The 23,049-nt window shown below is 42.2% G+C and overlaps 1 protein-coding gene across 3 annotated transcripts in view; it reads left to right on the top strand.

The window, feature by feature from the left end:
• Positions 1–23,049, top strand: part of BMPER (BMP binding endothelial regulator) — a 237,222-nt gene that overhangs the window by 151,992 nt on the left and 62,181 nt on the right. For all 3 annotated transcript variants that reach the window (XM_040644113.1, XM_040644112.1, XM_008686482.2), the window contains exons 12-13: positions 7,044–7,373; positions 13,935–14,271. In XM_040644113.1, coding sequence (XP_040500047.1) covers positions 7,044–7,373; positions 13,935–14,271 — 667 coding nt within the window. The remainder of the gene's footprint in view (positions 1–7,043; positions 7,374–13,934; positions 14,272–23,049) is intronic.

Raw genomic sequence — 23,049 nt, 5'->3', positions numbered from 1 at the left:
TCTAGTTTATAGACAGCAGACATGTTAAGGTCAGAGCTTGGATGGCAAGAGTGGCAAAAATGCATCTTCTATAACACATTTGGTGAGTCTCCCGTATCCTGGAAGGTGCTCCAGAGGAAATGGATAAAAAGCTGGTACAGACCCTGAATTTAGGAGCTTACAGTGAAGTTGGGGAGATGAAATATAAACATACCAAATAAGAGAACCGTATAATATAGTTTACAGTTAACTTCTAGATAGTGTTCTTAAATGGAAGGTGATGGATTCCTTGATCAGTCTTGGGACAGAGTGGCCATGAACCTCTGCGTTTGAGTGGATGCACTCATGTGCATTTGGAAGGAAGAGTGTCTACACATTTCTCCAGATTCCCCAAGAGCTCTGTGATCCCATCTAGATAACAACAGCTGTGTAGGACACTGTGGTACAGGGTATCAGTGGAAGCATTGAGTGAAAATGAGGAAGACACTGGCCTCAGAGCTTCAGATTTCAATGGTGTTGGTCGTGACCTCTCCTTTTTCATTCATAATTTTAATAGACTGGGTTGAACTCGGTCTTTACTGCTTTTGGCTGCATGACCGTGGGCAACATGGCCACCTCTCCGAACTCATTGCTGCGAAACCAGGGTAATGAAATAGAGTGTGCAGAGAAGTAGTGAGGATTAAAAGAGATAGTGAAAATGTGGAAAGCATCTGGCATGGTGCCTGGCATAAAGTAGTTACTTTAAACAACTCTCCTGGGCTATTGCTAAGTTTATTAGTTTCCTATTGCTGCTGTAGCAAATTACCACAAACTTAGTGGCTTAAAACAACATGTATTGTTCTGAAGTTCTGAAGTCTGAAATGGTTCTGAATGGGCCCAAATCAAGGGATCAGCAGGGCTGCCATTCTTCTGGAGGCTCTGGGGGAGAATCTGTATTCGTTTTTTTGTTTTGTTTTGTGTTCCACCTTTTTCAGCACCTACAGGCCACCCTCATTTTTTTGGCTTGAGGCCCCATTCTGTCTTCAAAGCCAGCAATGGCAAGTGGGGTCCACCTCACGCTGTATCACTGTGACACTCATTTTCCTGCCTTTCTCTTTCATTTACGAGAGACCCCTGTGATGTCGTTCGTGCTGCCTGGATTATTCAGAATAATCTCCCCATCTCCAGGTCAGCTGATTAGCAACCTTAATTTTGTCTGCAGGCTTAATTCCTTTTTTCTGAGAACATTAATTAATTATCCAACTAGTTAACTGGTTAAATAAAATCCTGTTGATAACCTGCTGCATGCTAGTCATTAGCTATCTATTTTAGTGAGTTCAGTGTGGCAGTTTTTTTTCTACTAAAATGTATTCTTTAATTAATTAACCCATTCATTCAACAAATATTTATGGATACCTAATATGTATTATATCAGGCATTGCTGTGAGTAATGCAAAGGTGAGTGCATGTAATATGTATGTATATACCTCCAATTTACAAGGCACAGTGCCAGGCACTGAGAACAAAGTTTACATATAAGGAGTTTAAAGCCTGGTTTAGGAGTTAAGGATACATTCTAACTATAAGTTAGGGAAGAAATTGATAAGCCTGCAATGGGTTCGGTGATATTTTTAACCCTCAAACTGAAAAACATCATGTGTCTATAGGGTAGAGCATTTGAAATAAAGACTGTCCCAGATAATCTGAGCTATGTGGTCAGTTTTGCTTTTGGGGTTTTGAGGAAAGAGAAACGTCTTTGGCTAAGGTGTTGGGGAGTTGGCATTTGAACCAGGAAGTGAAGGATCCATGTACTGGGAACTGTGATGTGTGGGACAGGTGCATTGCCCCCTCCCCCCCCCCCCAGGAGCAAAGGTGAGAGGTAAGGCAGCACTGGGCTCAGTTGGGGAGGTCCTAGGAAGTCAGTCATGACTTTGGGGTTAGATTTATTTTAGATTAGATCTTGACGGTAGAGGCTACTTTCTTTGCTCTTCTGTTTGGAGTTGGTGAGTATATGGAAAATATTGAAAAGAAATTCACATTCTTAATGGTATCCCTACTCAACTTTTTAAAAAGATATATGTTAGTTTCACATGCCTACTCAACTTTTTTTCAAATGGGTTTTTCATATGTAGATTTGTAAGTCTATCTGGTGAATTATAGATTGGTGGAAAGAGACCCACTGCCTCCTTTCTGTCCCCCCCCCTCCCCAATTCACACAGTAAAGTTAGAAGAAGAAAAAGAGGCAAAATCTCCTAGGAATCCAGGTGCCACTTAGTGGAGCATCTCTTGGCACTCAGGTCCCACTGGGCAACAGCTGTCAGGGACACCTCTGCGTGTGGCCAGAGCCTCCTGCGTGGAGAAGTTCAGTCCCTGCTGGGGCACTCATGGCCTTTTTATGTCAGAGGCTGACATCATGTTCAGGAGCAGCATAAGGGCTTGTGTTAAGGGCAATGTGTCTAATCCCAGCCTTTCCTGGTTCTTGACTCAAACTTGGCACAACATCGCGAATCTTACCCACCTGGGGTTACCTGCATGACCCAGTGACCCAAAGTCCCACAGGACCTGTTTCCCTGCAATTTCTGTTGAGAAAAATTGAAAGCCATGTTTTTTATTTGATAGACTTTCTTGTGGTTAGAACATTTCTGGACATGTGCTGATCTGTGTAGTTCTGTGGTACCATGAGTAGGAGAGACCGTCCTCTTTGGAGAAGTAAAAGACTGAGGATGAAAGTCATTTTCTATATTTTCAAAGTGATTTTAGTGATGGGGAAAATCTTATGACATGTTAAGAGGAAATAAAATTTCATGTGCAGGATAATCTTAACTATGTTAAAAAACACACATGCACATATACGCGCACACACACACACACGCACACATGCACACACATGCACGCACGCACACATCCAGCCCCCAAATTGTAAACAGCCGTTATTTCTTGGTCACAGAACCATGAACAATACTTTTTTTCTTCTGTTTTTGTTTGGTCGTGTTTTAGGGGTGGGGGTTTGGAGTCTATTCGATTTCTCTTATTTTCTCTATAACATGGAATTGTATAATTTCCCCTTAATTTTCTTTGACGGATGTTTTGGGAATAACCACTGCTCTCAGAAGGAAGGCATTTCATTAGAGTAAATATACTCATGGCAGAAATACATGTACCTGATGAAGTTAGGAGAAAAATATCGGAATTATGTTTTTAGAAGAATCCTGACTCTCTTAATCCTCATAGCGATCTTATTAAAGTCTGTAACATCAAAGCACTGTGTTTTAATCCAGTATTTTTAATATTTTAAGACAACTATTTGTATCCTAAAAGTAAGCCTCGTCACTGTAAATAATGAAATGTAATGTAAATAATAATGTAAATACATATAAGAAAGAGGAAGATACATGTCACACATAATTTCATTACTTAAGAGAAAAAATACTACTCTTAATATTTGGGTTTATATACTTCTAATGTTTTTTTTATGCTTAGACATTGTGTACATATAAGGAAAACAAACCAAAACAAAAGTGGCATTTGATGATTTGATTTAAAGGATTATGAGAAAACATACCACTACTTGTAAATTGGAATTTTTCTCTCTATCCTCTGACTTACACATACTCAAACAGTTAGTTATAGAATGGTCCATTTGTATAGTTCTATCATTCCAAGCTTTCCAGAAGAGTGTGACCGGACATCTGGACATTTTGGACTACAGCTCATTTCACTGGGTCTGCTGGAAAAAAAAATACACATGTATACGCACACGCGTGCGCGCGCACACACACACACACACACACACACACACGAGCTTACAACATTCATTTGTGTCCCTTAAGTGTTTCTCTAGTTCTTTTCCTTTCCAGCTAGGCAGATTTGTGTGACCCTGAGATTCTCACTTCACGTCATTCTCCAGTGCACGTGTTCACTGCTCCTGCAGGATCTGGCACAGGGACCTTGAGGTGCCAGGAAAAAGGGCCAAGGTTTCAAAATTATTTTAGCTCATAATACAAATGTCCCCAAATGCAACGCATAATTCTCAAGCATCTTCCTAGTCATGAAATTTTGTTGGCCTCTTCTATCTTGCTGTTACAGAGAAAAATCATTCTGATCTCCAAATCCCTCTCTTCCACAAGTTAGGGCCTCTTGAAAAATATCTTCCCTGACAGCCCTGTTACATGTGATTTCCCTTGCCTGGTCTCCCTGGATGTCCCCCATTGCTTTCTGCCCAGCTATGAGTAAGCTCAGGCTTCCCCAGGGTCACTGTAGGCAGTATATTTTCTGTTGCTTCTTTGAGGATTTGGTTGGTCATATAACTGGCCTTATCTAGAGGTGCCCACATTTTGACTCTTAAAAAACAAAACTATAACAATGACAAAAACAACAGAAAAGCAAAAGGAAGAAAGGAAGAAAAAGAATCACTCGTGGTTCTGCCACCAAGGAATAACCACAGTTGACAATTTGGGGGTGTGTATTTGTGTATTTATTTTAGCACAGTTAAGATTATCCTATAGACAGGAGTGCTTGGGTGACTCAGTTGGTTGAGCGTCTGACTCTCAGTTTTGGCTCAGGTCATGATCTCAGGGTTGTGAGATCAAGTCCTGTGTTGGGCTCCATGCTCAGCGGGGAGTCTGCTAGAGATTTTCTCTCTTTCCCTCTTCCTCCTCTCTTTCTCTGTCTCTTTCTCTAAAATAAATAAATAAATTTTTTAAAAAAGATTATCCTGTAGGCAGAATTTTGTTTCCTGTTTTTCACTTAACATGTTGTAAGCGTTTCCTCAATTGCAAACATTGTTCATACACTTTTTCAATGACTAGGTTATAGTTCATTTTATGGATTTACTACCAAATGCTTACCTATTTCTTTAATTTTAGGAGACAATCTAAATATCCGTTTTCTTATGATGTATCCATTATCAGTAGGCATGTAGAACAGTGCTAGGGGAGGTAGTGAATACTCGGTAACTGCTAGCTAATACTGGTTTTGTTAATGATAATTTGGATGCAGTTATTGTCAGAAAACCAGGAGAAGCCACGGATCATCCCTGGTACAAGGAGAAGATTGCCACTTCAGACTCTGGGCAGAAGGTGTAGGCATTCCCTATCTCTGCTCCGAGCTGAGAGGGGATTTCTTCAGGAGTATCTCAGCTCCTTCATTAGTGCCTCAGCCTTTCCAGGCTGAGGTCCATCTGTTTCAAGCTCAAAGCTCAAAAGCCTTGATGGGTTCTGGGTTTTCTTGAGTATGCAGAGTTAAGAACTCTGAAAAATTTCTCTTGAATTTGGTGCATCTGGTGGTGATGTTAACAGTCCTTTTGTGGCACATGATGGTATTAACTCAGAACTATAATTTTCCTGATGCCATTCAGGGTGTTCCAAAGAACTGCCTTGCCCCTCGTCAATCAAAAAAATACAATTTTCATGCCAGGGAAAGATCCCTTTTGTTAGACTGTGAGGGAAATGTGTGATAGGACAATTTTGAAAGCAATCACATGGAGAAAGGACTGGAACATGTATTATGGGGTGGTTAGATAGATGGGAATACTAGCTGGGGGTGGATATAAGATTAGGAAGGTGGAGGTGGGGTCCACTGTGAAGCAACAAACTGAGTAAAGTTGGAGTCACAAGGAAAAAACAATGAAGAAAAGGACAAGAAGGGAACAGAAATGGAGGGCAAATTAAAATTTTGTTGCTGAGCTCTCAGAGCTTCTCTCTCCCACCCACTTCTTCTCTTACCCCAAGTAGTGCCTTTTATATATTCCTTAAAGCAGTTGCTCATTGAAACTATTCTACACACCAAAAACTATCTTTTTGAGTCTCTGTCTAATATTGATAAGGAAAGCTTAGAACAAGTAATTAATTTACCAAATCCCAAATACATGTGATTTATATGGAATCAAATGTAATTGACATATGAAATGACATAATGTATCATAACATAAAACAACATTATTCTCCAAGCACTTTAGAAATTACAAGCACATGTTTGCCTTGGGTCCCATTGGTTCTGTCAGAGCAGTTGGCACATCCTTCCTCTGTGTTGACTTTTAATTCTTCTCTTACATATTCAGAACAATTGTTGATAGGAAAGTTTCATATTCTGTGCTGGTGTTGACTGGAAATTGATCTTTTTATTATAGTTCTTTTATCATGTGGGTTCCTTTATCTAAATGAATTCCTCATTTCCTGGTTGTTCATGCCTCCCTGAAAACGGATAAAGTATGTTTACATGGAGAACAAATCAATGTCAAAACCTTTTCAAAAAAAGAAGCAATATTTAATTTTCTGTAACAATCTTTGAGATGCCCCCCGTCTCAAACTTTACCTGGGTTTTGCAAATATTTGAAAGAATGGTATTTTGAAGTGATGAATGCATTGGAATTTCTTAAATTTATTAAATGATGGGTTTTACAGTTTATTTTTATCCAATCTTAGATTTTGATACACAGATCAAAATATAGGAATCTTGTATTTGTAAAAAACCATAGAAACAATTAATTTTATCAGTACTTTGTTTCCTAATGGTATTAGACATGTATCTGTTTGGCAATTCTATTTATTTGTCCTTAGTAAATACATGGGTGTAGAATATAATACCTTAAAAAAAATGAGGAACATTTAGAATACCATATTTCTACATTTTTTGAAACAGTTAAATGGAAATAATACTATTGCTTTGCTGTATTGTCATTAATGTTGCTGCCTTTTATTCATTTTTGGTTTTTGTTTATATGGCTTATGAAGTAAGGCCAGTTCTGTTTACAAAATTATCTCAGTTTCATTTCTCTATCCCTTATATTAAGACCATAGAAGCATATCAAGTCTCCAAAACAGAGATGGTTTGAAACTTTGGAAGTGTTATAAATAACTTTCAAATATTAAAGCGCCCAAAGTATTAAACATCCTAGAATGTTTGGCACAGACTTTTAAAACAATCTTTTTTTTTTTTTTAAGTTGATTTCCACTAGTGCGTCTCTGCTAAGGCCCTCCCTTACCTGGCGGGTGCCCCCCTCCAGGTTAATATTGCAGGGACCCCTGATTTCTCTTTGAATCCTTCGCTCAGTTTATGACCTGCTTTTGTCTCTCACTCATCCGCAGAGCCCGGCGTTTGCACGGTATTCGGAGATCCCCACTACAACACTTTTGACGGACGGACATTTAACTTTCAGGGGACGTGTCAGTACGTTTTGACGAAAGACTGCTCCTCCCCTGCCTCGCCCTTTCAGGTGCTGGTGAAGAACGACGCACGCAGGACCCGCTCCTTCTCCTGGACCAAGTCCGTGGACCTGGTGCTGGGCGCCAGCACCATCAGCCTCCAGCAGCACCTTACCGTGCGCTGGAACGGCTCGCGCATCGCGCTGCCCTGCCAGGCGCCACAGTTCCACATCGACCTGGATGGCTACCTCTTGAAAGTGACGACCAAAGCAGGTGGGCTTCTGTATCCCTCTGCCCCCCGCCCCCACCTCACCAACCCATGCAGCAGCACCACCTGAGCACTCTGCCTCTTCCACGGAGGACAACCTGGAGGCAGAGGAGCATTCTGACTGCAGAGGTGGCCTCCTTCCCACTGACCAGGGCTCCCAAGGGACACCTCCAAGATGGCACAAAAGAGTGGGAGAAATTTGCACACTGCCGTCTTGCAGTCTGGCACTGGTCACACCAGTCTTGCAATCTGCTGACATCCTTGTTCCAAAAATAGCATTTGTGTTCTCCAAATAACCTCCTTCTCATGTTTTGTTGCAATGTTAGGCCCTCGATGTCCAGCTTGGAATTGTCAGTGTTTCTGCCAGCTCAGCCAGTAATGCGCAGTTTCACATCTGTGAGAAAGAGTGTTTTCTTGCTAGCATCTGTCCAAGAAGGGGGGAATCCTCAAAAGTAAACCACAAATGTGTGGGTGTGCAGATGGGAGTGTGCATGGCCGTGTGACCAGCAGTCCTGTCCATTCTTGACCCTGGGGAAGGTGCTCGATGACTTAGTGGACGGCTAGAACCATTGGCTCTGCTGGAGGGTGCTTGGGGTGCTCTGAGAGCACTTTCCCCCAGCCTTGGGTACGTGGAGCTGCTTGTTGCTACCCTTTCTCAGCTCCTCATGTTGCCTGCGGCCTACTGGACTCTGTATTTCCACTCCGTGGGCAGGCACATCCCCCCAGGCCAAACTGTTCGTAGTTGCTCGCAGTTACTCGTAGGGGCTCAGTGAAAGCTCACATTCCTGCCTGTGGGGTTCTACCTAAAAAGGCTTCTTAGAAGCCGACGTCCGCCCTTCAATATCAGCCCCAAAGAAGGAGTTCGGCTCATTTACACGTTCAGTTATGTCACGTCTGGTTCCTTCCACGCTGCCTTTGGTGAATCCACGTTGTCTGTCAGCTTGATATCGCACCGCACACTCTCCTGGTATATGCTGTTTCTGTCAGCATGATCCTCGAGGAAATCAGCATACTTCTTGCTTTTTATACCGAAGAAAACGTGGCAGTGTCAAAGCATCAATTACATCACTTACAGTTCCTTTGGATAATAAGGATCCGAAAGAGAGAGCTTGGTAGAGCAGGCACTTTTGAGGAACTATAGAGACTGCTCTCTGCCGTACCTTCAGAATGCCGTTAATTGTCTCAGCTCAAGCCAAAATACATTGGACAAATCGATCCACGTTTATGGAATGCCACCTTAGCTAAACAAAGGCAGGAAGCCAAGGTGAAGCCCAGCGGCCTTTTATTTAGAGAGCATAACATGGGTTCAGTGAGAAAAAGTTAAATATCAATGTATTGGAGCATTCTATAAAGGGAGAAGGGCTCCCAGCTTCACTACGAAAGTGGCAGGTGTGCAGAGCTCTATTTATTGAATTTTAGGGGGATCAGTTGTTTTTTTCAATTGTTGTTTTATTCAGATGATGTGTCACTCTGTAGATATGGGCCTCAGCTCATTTCTTTAAAGAAGGCAACGGTCTGTGGCTCCCCATAAATCGTGCACCAGATGACTCATGATTACAGAGCAGTAGATGAGAAGCACCTTGCTGATCTGTCTGCATGTGAGCCGAACACTGTGGATTCTACTGCTATGGGCATTATTGGTCAAGTTCCCAAAGGGATCCTGGATACTGGAAGATTGCTAACAGTCCAGGAGCTTCAATACTGTTCTGCCCATAGCTGGCAATACCTTCTGGAATAAGTGTCCTCTTGTCAGGATTCCACATTGTAAAAATGAGTGAAAGGTTGAGGCTGCTAAGAAAATAATACTAGATCATAAACACCATAATTAGATTAGTGAATTTAACTCTTCTCGGCCTTGAACTCGCTTTTACAATTTCCTTTCTTTTTTCCATTTCTTCCCACGATGCAAGTAAGTTATGTGATGCCCGTAATACCCCGCTGAACAATTTCCCGTAGCATAAACTTTCTGCTGCCTAGGGAAGAACTCTATTCCTCTGGGCTCTAAACTTGCTTTGAGATTATCTTGGAACGGAACAATTCCATTTCCAGACACTAGTCTTCTCCCCACTACCAATCTCAGTTTGTACTACCCCTGAGGGATATTTTCTTTTTATCGCCTATCGATTGTCCTTTTAAAATATCACAGTATATCCTTGGAGTGTTCCTCTCCCATAGATTACTTTTTTAATTTCATAAATTCATATGATCAAAGGGTCCTTTCTTCAAAATAACAGCTTAAATCAATCCTGCAGCTGGAGGATGGGAAATGGGGAGGAATGACTCTTTGCCCCTGTGGTTTATGAACTCAGCACTTCATGACGGCATCGTCTGGCAGAGGAGCACAGGTGGCCGTGCCGCGTGGTGGGATTAGGCTGTAGTTGCTTTCCTAATAACAACAGGGGTGGTACAGAGGGCACGGAGCAGGCTTAGTAGTTCAAGAAAGCACTACTCACCCCCATCACACTCCTACCCCAACTCTTGGCACTTATGAATAATTTAAAAATATTTCCTTTCTGCCATCTGTTCACTTCATCAACTCTACCTGAGAGAGTTACGTCAGATCTACCCGAAGGCATTAACACGTGGGAGTGTGGTTTTATTTTACTTTTGGTAGAGTTCTATACTTTATGAACCTGGAGACTACACGTATTTTTCTTATTCTTTTTTCCTTTGGTATAAAATCTGAACAGGAAAACCATCAATTTTTAAGCATACTATGCTATGTCTGTAGATTTCGTACCTCCTCTGTCTTTTAAGTAAACAACAGCAAAAGCAACAATGACAACAACAAAAAAAACCAAAACAAAGTAAAACAAAAACAACAACAAAAGAACAACTTCCTCCCCCCACCCCCGAAACAAAACAAAACAAAACAAAACAAAACAAAACAAAACAAAACAAAACAAAACTACTGGTCTGGAGCCTGGCTACACATTTGAAGGTTATAAAACAAGTTGGTAAAACATTCAGTGGTGAGAAGGGATCATTGGAAGGTGCTTCATGCAGTGGAAAGAATGTGGCTGCTGCTTACACCCCCAGATGGGACATGTGCTTGGGCTTTGGCCTTCTGACTCTGCCAGTTATTTCTACCTAATTTCCCATGCAGAGGAATGGGGAAACTCATCCCAGCTGTAGAAAGGACTAACCCCAGCCCCTACCACAATGTTTTTAAGATGCCTATTTAAAATATCTTTTGGAAGAGCAATTTTTTCAATTACACCTGATTAAATTATTTTGCCTGTCACGATCGTAATTTACTTTGCATGGCTTTTACTCACGTAGAGGGTAATGACAATCATGCAAACACATATGTATCTGATACCGTGATAGACAAAGGCATCTGCAGTTGGGTAAGTCATCCCTATACAGTATGAAACTTAGCATCATTCCATTAAAAATCCTCTTAATACAATAGTAACAAAAAAAAAGAGGAGGAAAAGAGAATGAATTACAAATTATTCCCTTACTGCGGGGACCATGTTTTTTTGCTTTGTTTTGTTTTTTGTTTGTTTGTTTTTATGACCGAGAGGTCAAGAGTTTTGAGAAGAGTTTACTAAAAACAGTGGGTCTGCATCTTCCCAAACCCGCATGGACCACCAGTCCATTGCATGAAAAGAACGTAATGATTGGCTTGTTCACTGTGAGTTGATTTCTGATGAACTCGGTTGCCCAAAGTCTCAGATTTGTTATATCATTGTCAGTAATGATGTTGGAACTCCTTTGGATATAAATTGTCAGCCATTGTGGCATTTGGAAGAATAGTATTTGCCTACTGTCTAGGAAAGAGATTCGCAGTTTGGAAAATTTTGCAACATGGAAAGTCTTTGGAAGTATGCTCTAAAAGTTAGAATGTTATATGGAATTGATTTTCTTCCCTCATTTCTCTTGCTGGGCAGCTGCCTGGCTACAGGCTTCTGAGGTCATGTTTCTTCTATACCTTAGAGAGTGTATTACAAATCATATTATAGTTTGCTTGTCTTTTTTTCAAAATTGTTATTTCAGTGTCTTAACTAGCATGAATTCACAATTTCTTTGGCTTTGCAGATTCAACGTATCAATTTACAGGGTAGTTCATTCATTTAGTGAGTATATACTATGTGCCAGGTAACACGTTAGATGGTGGGGTATGAAGAAATAGAAATCACTTTGTAGGAGAGTCGTGGTTGTCGGAGGTGACACCGTTGTCTCACAGAGATCCATCGAAGGGGTCAGTCCAGTGTGTGGATATTCTCTCAGTGTGTCCTTTCGCTGATCACCTTGCCCCGCTGCTCTACTCTCTTCACCAAATTATTCCTAAGAGGGACTTTTTTTCTTTCCAAGTTTTTATTTAAATTCCAGTTAGTTGACATACAGTGTAATGTTAGTTTCTGTTGTAGTATTTAGTGATTCATCGTTAACATACGACACTCAATTCTCATCACAAGTGCCTTCCTTAATCCCCATCACCCATTTAAACCCCTTCCCCTTGCCTCCTCCCCTCTGGTAACCATCAGTTTGTTCTCTATAGTTAAGAGTCTGTTTCTTGGTTCTCTTCTCTCTAAGAGAGACTTTCTTATGACTTTCTTGCTGCTTTACCCAACTCTGTTTAATTGCTTTTCTGAATCCAGCTCCTTCTCCAAACCAAGAAATCTTCTCTACCATTTGCCTTGGACTAAGAATGCTTCCATCCCTTTCATTTACCGTACAGTGATTTCCTCATGGGCCTTTCTGTTTATTTCTTGAGAAACCCAGTCTTAGACCACTGGTTTATTCTATCCGTAACTCCCTGAAGTGGGTTCGTAACTCTTTCTTGTGGCAGTTGTGTGGCCTACTCACAGGAATGCTATTTGGCTAGCCTTCTCTCCTCTTGGATCATGTTCAGACCTAGGGAATATTGGCTTTAGAATCCTACTTCTGGGCATTTCTTACTGATCTTACATCACTCTGATTTTGTCTCATGCCAATTTTATATCTAGACAAGATCCGTTCCCTCCTTCGCTGTCCCTCTCTTCTTTCCCATCACTGCCTCATCCCCCAACTTCTGAGTATCTTCTGGACATTTTTTCACCAACCTAATCTTGCAAGGTCTTCTAAGAGGAAAGTCATGTTGCTCTTTCCAGAGGCTCAGAACAGGCTAAATGAAAGACTAGATTTTGTTAAGAACCCAAGAGGTTAAGATTTAAAAACACACACGGGAAGACTTTCTCGTTTTCTGTTAAAAAAAAAAGGCCTTTTCTTTGGGTTGTCACTCTTAGGAGACAGTGATAGTGACTAAGGAGAAGTCCAGAGCAGAAATGCACACCAACTTGTTGTAGATGTTCTCCTGGTGTTCGTGTCACTGAAATGGTACCTATTTCATCCATTCTCTGGGAAACTCAGGCACTGCCAGGGTATTATCAGGAAAACAGTAAAAAAAAAGCTTCCAACACACGCTTGAGACATAAAGAAAAACTCTGACCAGGAGAGTGTGTCATGTGCTCTGGATTGAGCCCGAAAAGGCTTTTCATAAAGTCCTCACCCTTATCTGATGGACAGTATCTTCACACATAATAACAAGATATAGATGAGAACATTTCTTCTTGACCTTCTAGTCAGATGGATCTTTAATGTGTGACAGCATAAACTGGCTGCCCTACATGTGACATAAAAATGCCAGTATTTACTGGGATCATAGGGCTGGTGGATCTTGAAGTCTTGGGCCACGTATCTGAAAAAAACATGAAAGTTTATAGACAAAGCCTCTAATATTTTAGGTGGTCAGTTCAGCAAACCAAGAGGAGCCTACGTTCTCTACCTTCTGGAGCAAAGATTATTTCCTTGGTGAACAAGGTTGTTCTGTCCTCCTGATTCTTTCTAGCACATGAGAAACTTTCCCCCATGGCCTGGTAGCCTCCAGTACTTCCTCAAATGTTGAAGTTTATGATCAGCTCAGGGCTGTGAAGGTTGGAAGGGTTCCACAACAACTCTATCCTAGGAAACATTGATTAAACAACCATCCTTGTCTCAGGGATGTCTGTAAAATGATGAGGAGGCAAACATTTTCATTTCAGACATTCCCATAAGAGTGTTTTCCTTTGAAGAGGATCTATTCAGAAGCTATGTATTTATTACTTTAATAGGTTCACTATAACAAATAATTTAGATATTTTCATTTGACATTTAGTATAATTACATTGGGGATTTTTGGATAAAGAAAAAACTATATTAAAAATTGTCATCATTGTTATCTTTCCATTTCCACATTTCACGTATTGGATAAATGAAAGCACAAGTTGGACTAACACAATTACTATAGAAATGGGCAAAACTATAAACATAAGGAGAATATGGTCAATGAGTGATTCTCTACAAGTCAAACCAGGGTATGCAAGGTATCATATAAGGACAAACTTCATACAGTTTAAAAATTCTGAGCCCCCAAAAGTGCTTCATGTACTGTCATATGACATTTAATATGGTGAGATTAAACAGTAACCAAGAATTTGGGTAGACCCTTAGTTCCTTGTTAGAGGTTTGTCTTATGTAAGGTTACATGCACTCGGGAATTATTGGTGGATTTAAGAGTGGTTGATCCTCTTTTCCTCTAGGTTTGGAAATATCCTGGGATGGAGACAGTTTTGTTGAAGTCATGGCTGCCCCCCATCTCAAGGGCAAACTCTGTGGTCTTTGTGGCAACTACAATGGACATAAGCGTGATGACTTAATTGGTGGAGATGGAAACTTCAAGTTTGATGTGGATGACTTTGCTGAGTCCTGGAGGGTAGAGTCCAATGAGTTCTGCAACAGACCTCAGAGAAAACCGGTGCCTGAACTGTGTCAAGGGACAGTGAAGGTAAAGCTCCGAGCTCATCGAGAATGCCAGAAACTCAAATCCTGGGAGTTTCAGACCTGCCACTCAACTGTGGACTATGCCACTTTCTACCGGTAGGTACAGTGCTTTGGGGGATGGGTTTTGGTCAGAGACCAAGGATTGACTCAGCCTTGAAACAGAGTATATGAAATATCTTGGCATACAAAACAAGGGCCCCCAGTACATACAGTAAACACTTTTTCTTTCTCGTGTTGAGACTGATCTTATCTTGACGCAGTCCCACATTATGTCCCAAATTAAGAAATTGCAGGGAGTATTTCGGAGCTACCTCCTATAGGTCATTCTGTTTTTTTGTGTCTGCAGGCTCACTGGGAAGCTGGTGATTTTTCTAGGTGTTGGCTTGACTCTAAGATTGAGGAGTGATTCCCAAATTCTGCCTACACGGTGGTGGGTTGGGGCAGAGGTGGGAATCTCAAATAACTCTGGCTGCCTTTGGATGTTTGAGTGAGCTTGGTTATTTGAGGCCTGAGGAAGAGTTCAGGTCTGCCTCACTGTCTAGCCCCAAACAAATCTGCAAGTGGAAAATAAGACAGTGAAATGAGAATTCCTTGGGTGTTGGCCAACTCTCAGACTTTGCATCCAAAGTCAGGGGAGAGTAGAAAGAAAGCTTGAAGATGGAAGAAGGAAAGTCTGTCATTGAGAATATGGATTCCATAACCTTTTCTTCCATGCTGCAAGGTTGCATTTGTGAGTTGATGAGGCTGGCCTGGTTGTACTTCCATTTATTACACAATTCTATGGGTTCAAGAGCTGTGACTGTATATAACTTTAACCACCATGGGTGTGGGAGGAAACATGAGACGACTCAGCCCAAAAGGCCTTGTTGAAGTGATTTGCCTGCGCCTCTTAAAATGAGAAAGCTCCTGTGGTCTGAAGCCACAGAGAAGTTATTTTTACTCTTTAATTGCCACCAGTTTATTTCCCCTAGTTCTAGTTAAATGTGATCTTTTTTTATTTGATCTTTGGACATAAAAGATAAAGTTCTATAAAGGCAGCTCAAAGTGGAGTGGAAAAAGGACTGTCCCTGTCATCACGCACCCCTGAACGTGCTTGTGTCTGCCAAACCATTTGGCTCCAACTCCTACGTTTAGCTCTTTCAAGCCATTTTCCTGTTATAAATCTGAATTCTCTGGGTTCCCTTCTTCCTCCTTCCTGTACCACCCCCTAGATTGACCCTACCCTTGTCTATTGAAATTGAAAGATCTCAGTGTAAGACTTTGGAGTCAGTTAAACAGCTGGACAAACAAACCAGGCTTCGTTTGGAATCTAAATACCCATCACTTGAAGGTCTGAGGCGAAGCAGTAGAGCATAGCAATGAAGAACTTTGTGGTCTTCTGGGGCTAAAAATCCAGCCCAGCTTCACAACCTTGGACAGTTATTTAAGCCCTCTAAACCTCAGTTTGCTTATCTGTGAAGTGGGGATAATGAAAGAACCCACCTTAGAGAGTTGTAATTCAGATTTAGTGAGATTATGAACGTTGGTGCATGTGCTCAGCCCAGCGCCCGCACATAGCAAGTGCTCTGTAATTAACTGATGGCTGCTGTGGTGTCTTCTATTAATTAAATTAAATGATGAACAAGTATAAAGACTCTTTTGGAAGCTCCTCCACCCCATTTGCAGATTTGTATTAGACCCTTCTCTGTCTAACATAGAAAGGAGAGGCTGTGCTTCTCCCAGGGCCCCAACAGTCCACACCTTTGATTTTTATCCCATTTGAAAGGAGTGTGTTGAAAACAGAAATTGGAGAGCAGGCCTGCAGAGATTAGTCCCTGTTTGCAAATTTCTGCTTCTTTTCCCTTTGGCGATTTCTTTCCTATTATGATCCCTGGACTGCAAACAGGAATCTGATGAGCACCTTGGCAGAAGGCTTAAGAAATGACATAGACATGAACAGAGAGAAGTGGAATTGTGAGGTGGCCAGGCAGATGCTCGCCTTCTGCCCTTGGAAATGGCTGCAGCCGCCGCAGCAGCACAGCGGGGGTGCGTGCTTGTGTAAGGGGCTTGAGGGGCAGTCCTGGGAGTTTATGAGAATGCTCCCGGGATCTTTGTGCATGAGGACTGGAGCACGGATGTGGTGGGTGGGAGGTGAGCTCCTATGCTGCCGTGCATGGGGTGGGGGCAGAGCACCCCTCCCGTGGCCAGCCACTCCTTCCCAGGAGAGTCTGGGGAGCTCCAGAGATGGATCTGGACAATCCTGCCTGTCACACATCCTGCTGGTGAGCTCATGCCCCAAGCAAGAGTCCTCGTATATTTTCAAGTGAGGGTGGCCAGTGTTGGGTAGATCCTGGGTTTCTTCCTTTCTTTCAAGCATCCATGTGGCAGGAGAAAGAAAATAAACAAGGTCAACATGGAAAGGCAATTTTGTTCCCAGGGGATCTCTAGTGAGGACCAAACAAACCTTAGGCTTTAGGAAGCAATAGGCAGAGAATGTGTTGGGTGGTATCAAGTTGGACCTACTCTCAACTCTGCCAGTCTCTAGCTCTACGGCCCTGGTGGCTAGCTGAGTTTTAGATTCTTCGCCTGTAGAATGGGTATGACAGTAACTGCCCGGTGGGCTAGCTCCTCCAAGAACTGAGGTCAATGGGCAGGGCCATGTTGTACATGGGACACGGCCAGTGCTGGCACAGTGGCTCTTGTCCTATGTCCCTTCCTTCCCCCAGAGAATCTTGTCCCCAGCTCAGCCACTTGTCTTTCTGATTGGCAATATCTTCTCTTGCTCATATCGTGGAGAACTGATTAGATAGATTCTCATTGGTAAATCCATGGAACAATTTAAAAATGAGCTGTTTCTCTTTGGTGACACTGAGTGAGATAGTAGAAGACAAGACTCCATTGTGATCCTTTTTAAAAACGTGTTTTTTGTCTTATAAGAGTAATATGTGTTCATTATATGACACTTAAATAATATTAAAGTGAATAAAGAAGAAAATGGCAATCATATGATATTTCACCTATATAAGCTTTTGCCTGTATATTTTATATCGCTGGTGGAATTTCTAAGATGAATCTGAAAACATAGTCATGACTAGCTGTGACCTTATTTATGAATCAGGAATTTGCCTTGATACCATGAAAAGTCATATACATAAATTGTGTATGAACTCGATTCCTTGCATTTTCCCTTCACCCTCCAAAGAAATAGGAGTATTTCCTGTAAGGGCAAAGAAGAAAGTCACATAGCATACAAATGTAACCTTCCAAGCACCACTGTGTGTGTGACATGGAGAAGGGAGAGAACAAGGAAGATATTTCTCTGAGGAAATGTTACCTTTTTTGGGTTTTCTTAATCATGTGATAAATTCCACAGGGCAAATTCTATTATAAATATGAGATAACTATTCTTATAAAGTGAAAAATCATAATTCTAATTTCTCTGAATTTGAGTTTACTTTTCAGATGTCTAGGATTTAAAACTCTTATCTTTTTTTTTTTTTTTGGTCTTTTATCTAGTTCAACATTTTAAATAGTAAACTATTATCTAAAAACTTGAAAAACTTTGTAAATGAATAAGAAATTAGCCAAGATTTTTGTTTTCTCTTTTGGGAAACTTTTTAGTTTTGCTAATTTTCTTCACAAATCAGTTCTGCCCATCATGGCCTTATTTGGCATAAAAATGTAATATTTAATTAAATATTAATTTATTCTTTGTGATCAGCATAATTTGGTTTAATTCAGTAATTGAATATGTTTAGGTGCAAGGTAATTTAATTACGAACCACATAAAAATTTTAGCTGGCTGCATTGATAGTGCGTCTTAAGTCCTAGAGTTGTTAATTGACTTGTCCTTAAATTAGATAATTTCCTTTAATAATTTTTGTATTCTCCTTCCCTGGTATGTTACAGAGAAATTCCTAGTAGGTAGGGAGGTAGTGTACTGTGGAAAAATTGATGTGAAGTCATTTGAATTCTATTTGGATTCATGCACAGGCTCCCCTAAGGGGAATATGTCGAGTATGTTCACACCTCTCTTCTCATTTCTCATGTTCACCTTACTTTCCTGGCCTCATGTTGCCTTTTCTATTTATGTCCCAGATGCCAGCTGAGACATCCAGGAGGAATGCCCCCCCACCCCCCTCCCCCACCCCGAAGGCTCGCTCAAGATCCTCAGCAACCAGCATCAAATCTCCCCACTGCTGTCCTGGGCCACACTGACGAGAAGCTTCGGGCAGCCTTGGGCAGGGAGAAGCCAGGAGGCGGGCTGGGCTGTGTGGGTCAAGCTGGGGAAAGAGAAGACCTCATCGCTGTGTATGAAACATCACAAATGGGTTTTCTCTATAATGCAGACTCAAATCCCAGATAAAATAGTTACAAGAAAGCGTAACCTGCCAGTAAAGCAGGGCTCTGAAGTCAGGGCAGGCCCACATTTCAGAGAAGTCAAGAAAAATGGCTGCGAACTGCAGCAAAGCCCAGGCATTTACAGACCACAGTCGTCTCAGGACTGTTTTCCTCTCTCTGCTCTCCTTAATGGGGTATCATTCACCAGAGCAAAAACTCTGTTCACTTGTTCAGCTTGGGAAAGTGTCTGGGGATTCCCAGTCTAGGAAATGTTCTTTTCTTTCCATGCAGTGGTTTTTACAGCTGTAAGGAATTGAAGTGATGCCAGAGGATTCACAGATGTGTCCTTCCCTCAGAGGTACTGGGAAGTAGGAGGTGGGAGTAGTGCAGGAGAACTCTGGAACTTCCATAGCACAATGGTGTTGGATATACTGGCGTCTGGGGACTGACAGTGGCTTCCTTCCAGGAGAAGATCACAGACTTTGTGGATGACCCACTTTGTGTTTTCCTATGAAGGAAACTGATCATTTATTATAAAACAAGAGAAGAGATCAGGCAAGGAGTACAGACTTTGTGTGTCTGTTTGTGTGTGAGAAAGTTATATAAAACTAACTGCAATTCTGTAATGAAAATCAACTCAATCTTCGCTTGCTTCAGAGAAGAATATGCTGGGAACATTTCTGTTTACATCTTTTAATAACTTGTCTCAATTTAGCATTAGAACTAGGATCCTTAATCGAATGAGATATTCATTTTAAAGTATGATGTCATAGGTCTTTCTTTTTATGTTTCTTTTGGCATACTAAGCTTTTAGGATGAGTAGTCACTCCACATCTGTCAATAAGGTATGCTGACACCAGGTGGCAGTAGACACCTCAGTTGTACCACCTATGAGACTTTAACACTTACAAGTCCACCCTTAAAGTTTAAAATGTTCTCCCTATTCATTAGTGCGCTCACTTGTGCTCTCTTTGTCTCTCTCTAACTTCTGCCCTAGGCTACTCCTTTCACTGTATCTAAATATACAATGCACATTCCTGCCTCTGGGTCCATGTCATTCCCTTCCTGGGATGCCCTCATTTTCTACATTGATGTAAGCTAAACATACAGCTCAGGTGAACTTCAAGCTCAAGTCTCATCCCAGGCCCCTCTAACTGTTCTTTCTTTAGTTTTTTAGATATGCTGATTGTGTTTATCATTATTTAACATATGCTATGTTGCACTGCCATCGTCTCCCCAGCATCCGGTTGTAGGTTTACTGGGGAATGAGGGATGTCTTTTCTACCTTTTTGTATTCCACCCCTGGAAGTCACCCCTGGAAGGAAACGTTTCTCAGCTCCCTTGATAGCTTCTCTCCCATTTTTATCCTCTCTGAACTGTGACTTCTACCCGCAATTCCAAGTCCATTTTAGGTCCTTATCCTCACACTCAGTTACACACTTACAGTCAGAGTGTGCATGCATCTCTCACCTATCAGGGCGGCAGAGCCTCTGGTCCACCTTCCACACTCCAAGAACTGTCAACATTTCTTATTGCATGAGCCTACTGCTGTGACTGCCTCTGGAGCTCAGCACTACCCCTGCCTACTCACAGTTCACTTGAAAGCCACTTGGAGGGGCACCTGGGTGGCTCAGTCGGTTAAGCGTCTGCCTAAGAAGGCTCCGTCATGATCTCAGGGTCCTGGGATTGAGCCCCACATTGGGCTCCCTGCTTAGTGGGGAGCCTACTTCTCCCTCTCCTCCCCACTCATCTCTCTCTTGCTATCTCTGTCTCTCTCTAATAGATACAATAAAATAAAATCTTAAAAAAAAAAAAAAAAAAAAAGGAAAGAAAGAAAGCAGCCTGGACCTCCCAGCTCCTCTTTTGTCTTTCAGCTGGGATTTGGCTTTGCCGTCTTCTTATGCAGTGTTTTGATCCATAGACGTTTCTGTGTCGGTCTCTCTCCCTTGGTCTTAGGACTTCAAATTAGCCTCCTCTTATGGAGGCACAGCTGACCTCCACTGGGGTGATCTTGCCGTGGCCAACTGCCCCTATGCAGTTGGCATATGCTGGCACCCTTTGGTATTCTCCCTGAGGTGGCACACCCCTTCAGCCCTGCTGCTGGCCCTGAGCCTTCTGGCAGGTTGGAACGTAAGCCTCATTGTGGTTTTCCCTCCATCTTACATCTGTTCTGTTCATGTCAGCCACAGGTGGATTCTTTCCTGTTTGCTCCACCAACATAACCCAAAAGAAAGGTTTTCAGTGGCCTTCTTAAGTGCCTGAATTTTGGTTCAGAAGGCCCTTCCTGGTTAGTCTAATTCTCTTGGGGCCAACGCAGAAAAAAAATACGTGAGTACACTTAGAAAGGTCCCGGGTTGCTTGGGACATCATTGTATCCAAGTCTAAAGTCATCTCATGTTTAAATTTTCATATCAAAAAGAGAAACACTACCCTTTAAAGAAGAAATAAAGAAAAACAGCACCTATCTTAGCAGGTACGTTACCCGTGGAGGAGACTTTAGGCCACCTGTACGGCTAGCCATCTACAAAGGTGGAGGGAACACAGTCCATAAAGGCAACACCACCCGTTTGGAGGTATTCCCCAAATCACCTTCAGGGTCAATAATTTGCTAGACGGACTAACGGAATTCACCAAACGCTGTTATACTCATGGTTATAGTTTATTATAGGGAAAGGATACAGATGAAGATCAGAAGAGACACAGGGCAGACCACGAGAGGTCCAAGCATGAGCCTCTGTGGTCATTTCCTATGGAGTCAGGGACTGGCATTAACGCTTCTTGGCCACCACGCAGGCAACGTTCACTGTTCACAGGTGTTTCCAATCTGGGAAGTTCACCTGAGCCAAAGATTTTACTGGGACTACCACCTACTACCCGCATGGCTGACTTCTGGTCTCTAGCTCCTCCCAGAGGCCATGTAGGTACGTCTAGTATCCAGTTCCTCTGGACGTTGGGACTGTTGTGATGTGGCCCAAAGCCCCCATCATAAATCACACTGTTAGAGTGTCTGGTGTCCAAAGCCCCCAGGCAAAAAACCATCCTCCTGACAGGCAGGACATTCTGGGCGCCTAGAGATCACCCCCCTGGGAGCCAAAGTCCAGGGCCAGACTTTTGGGCAAGGTTAATTCTATACTACACAACCTGTCTGGGTCAAGGTTAAATCTAATTTCAGTTTGATTTTAATTTTAGCATTGAGTTTATTTTCAGCATAAACTTCCTAGAATCCCGCAGTGTTTCTCCTCAGAAAATTACATTCTGGGATGCAATTAGATGAGGCTTTTGAACACATTTGAATGAGTGTCATTGTCATAGGTAAAACACTAATTATTTTGTAGCACCTCTCTTGGCTGCTTAGGGGATGTCTTGATTACTTCTCAGTAAGCAGGAGGCAGTCTGGGGTAACTTCCTTATATTTTCATTATTTATGAGCGTAAGGCCTTTTCCATCATGAGAGCAAGGCTGGCGTGGGTAGTGTTTTCTTTATTTCCCTGTTGAGCTAACTGGGGCACTGAGACATGAGGGGACTCCTTCGGGGCTGCCTGTGGGGCCTGAGCAGCGAGGCTGATAGGACACCGGTCCGTGGCTGCTCTCAGAGTCTCTCGCTGTCCATTCAGCCTTTTAAATATCCTGCTCTGCCATGATGTTTGGAAGAGGATTTCATCAATTATTTAATTTTTTCCTTTTACAAAGTTCAATTGAGCCCCTGCTGTGTGCCAGGTACTGTTGTAGCTTGGCGATTTAGGACTGAACAAGAGACACAAAAGCTTTTCCGTCAGAGAACCCAGAGTCTAGCGTGGGCAGACAACTATAAATAAGAAACAAGGTCACCACCAACTGTGAGAAGAGTAATGGAGGAGATAGGGCGGGCTGAGGGGGGCCAACGTTGAACTGGGTGCACAGGAAAAGGCTGCATGGGGCACTCTCCTTTGAGTAGGGTCCATGGCAGGGGGGAAGGACTGGTGAGGAGGCCCAGCCAGGGCAGGGGGAAGGGCACAGGCCCTGATGCTGGGTAGGATGTGGCCAGTTTGAAGACCAGAAAGGAGGCTGCCGTGATTCATATTTTTAGAAAGTGACGGGAGTTTGTACCTCCTAATCCCCTTCCCCTATTCCACCTTTCCCCCAAGCCCCTCCCCCCTGGGAACCACCGGTTTGTTCTCTGTATCTGTAAGTCAGTTTCTGTTTCTATTCGTTGGTTGGTTGGTTGGTTTTGATTTTTAGATTCCACACATAAGTGAGATCATATGGCGTTTGTCTTTCTCTGACTTATTTTGCTGTGCATAATGCCTTCTCGCTCCAACCATGTTGTCACAAATGGCAAGATCTCGTTCTTTTTTTATGGCTGAGTGATATTCCATTGCATATATATACATCTCCCTTATCCATTCATCTATCAGTGGATACTTAGGTTGCTTCCATATCTTGGCTTTTGTAAATAATGCTTCATATATTTTTTTGGATTAGTGTTTTTGTTTTCTTCAGGTAAATATCCAGAAGTGGAATAAATAAGTCATGGGGATGAAAAGTACAGCATAAGCAATATAATCCATAATATTG

This window comes from Ursus maritimus, unplaced genomic scaffold (genome assembly GCF_017311325.1).
Source record: "Ursus maritimus isolate PB19 unplaced genomic scaffold, ASM1731132v1 scaffold_3, whole genome shotgun sequence".
Classification (NCBI taxonomy): Eukaryota; Metazoa; Chordata; class Mammalia; order Carnivora; family Ursidae; genus Ursus; species Ursus maritimus.
Note: the sequence above shows the minus strand (reverse complement) of the source record. Positions and strands in the feature narration are given on the sequence as shown.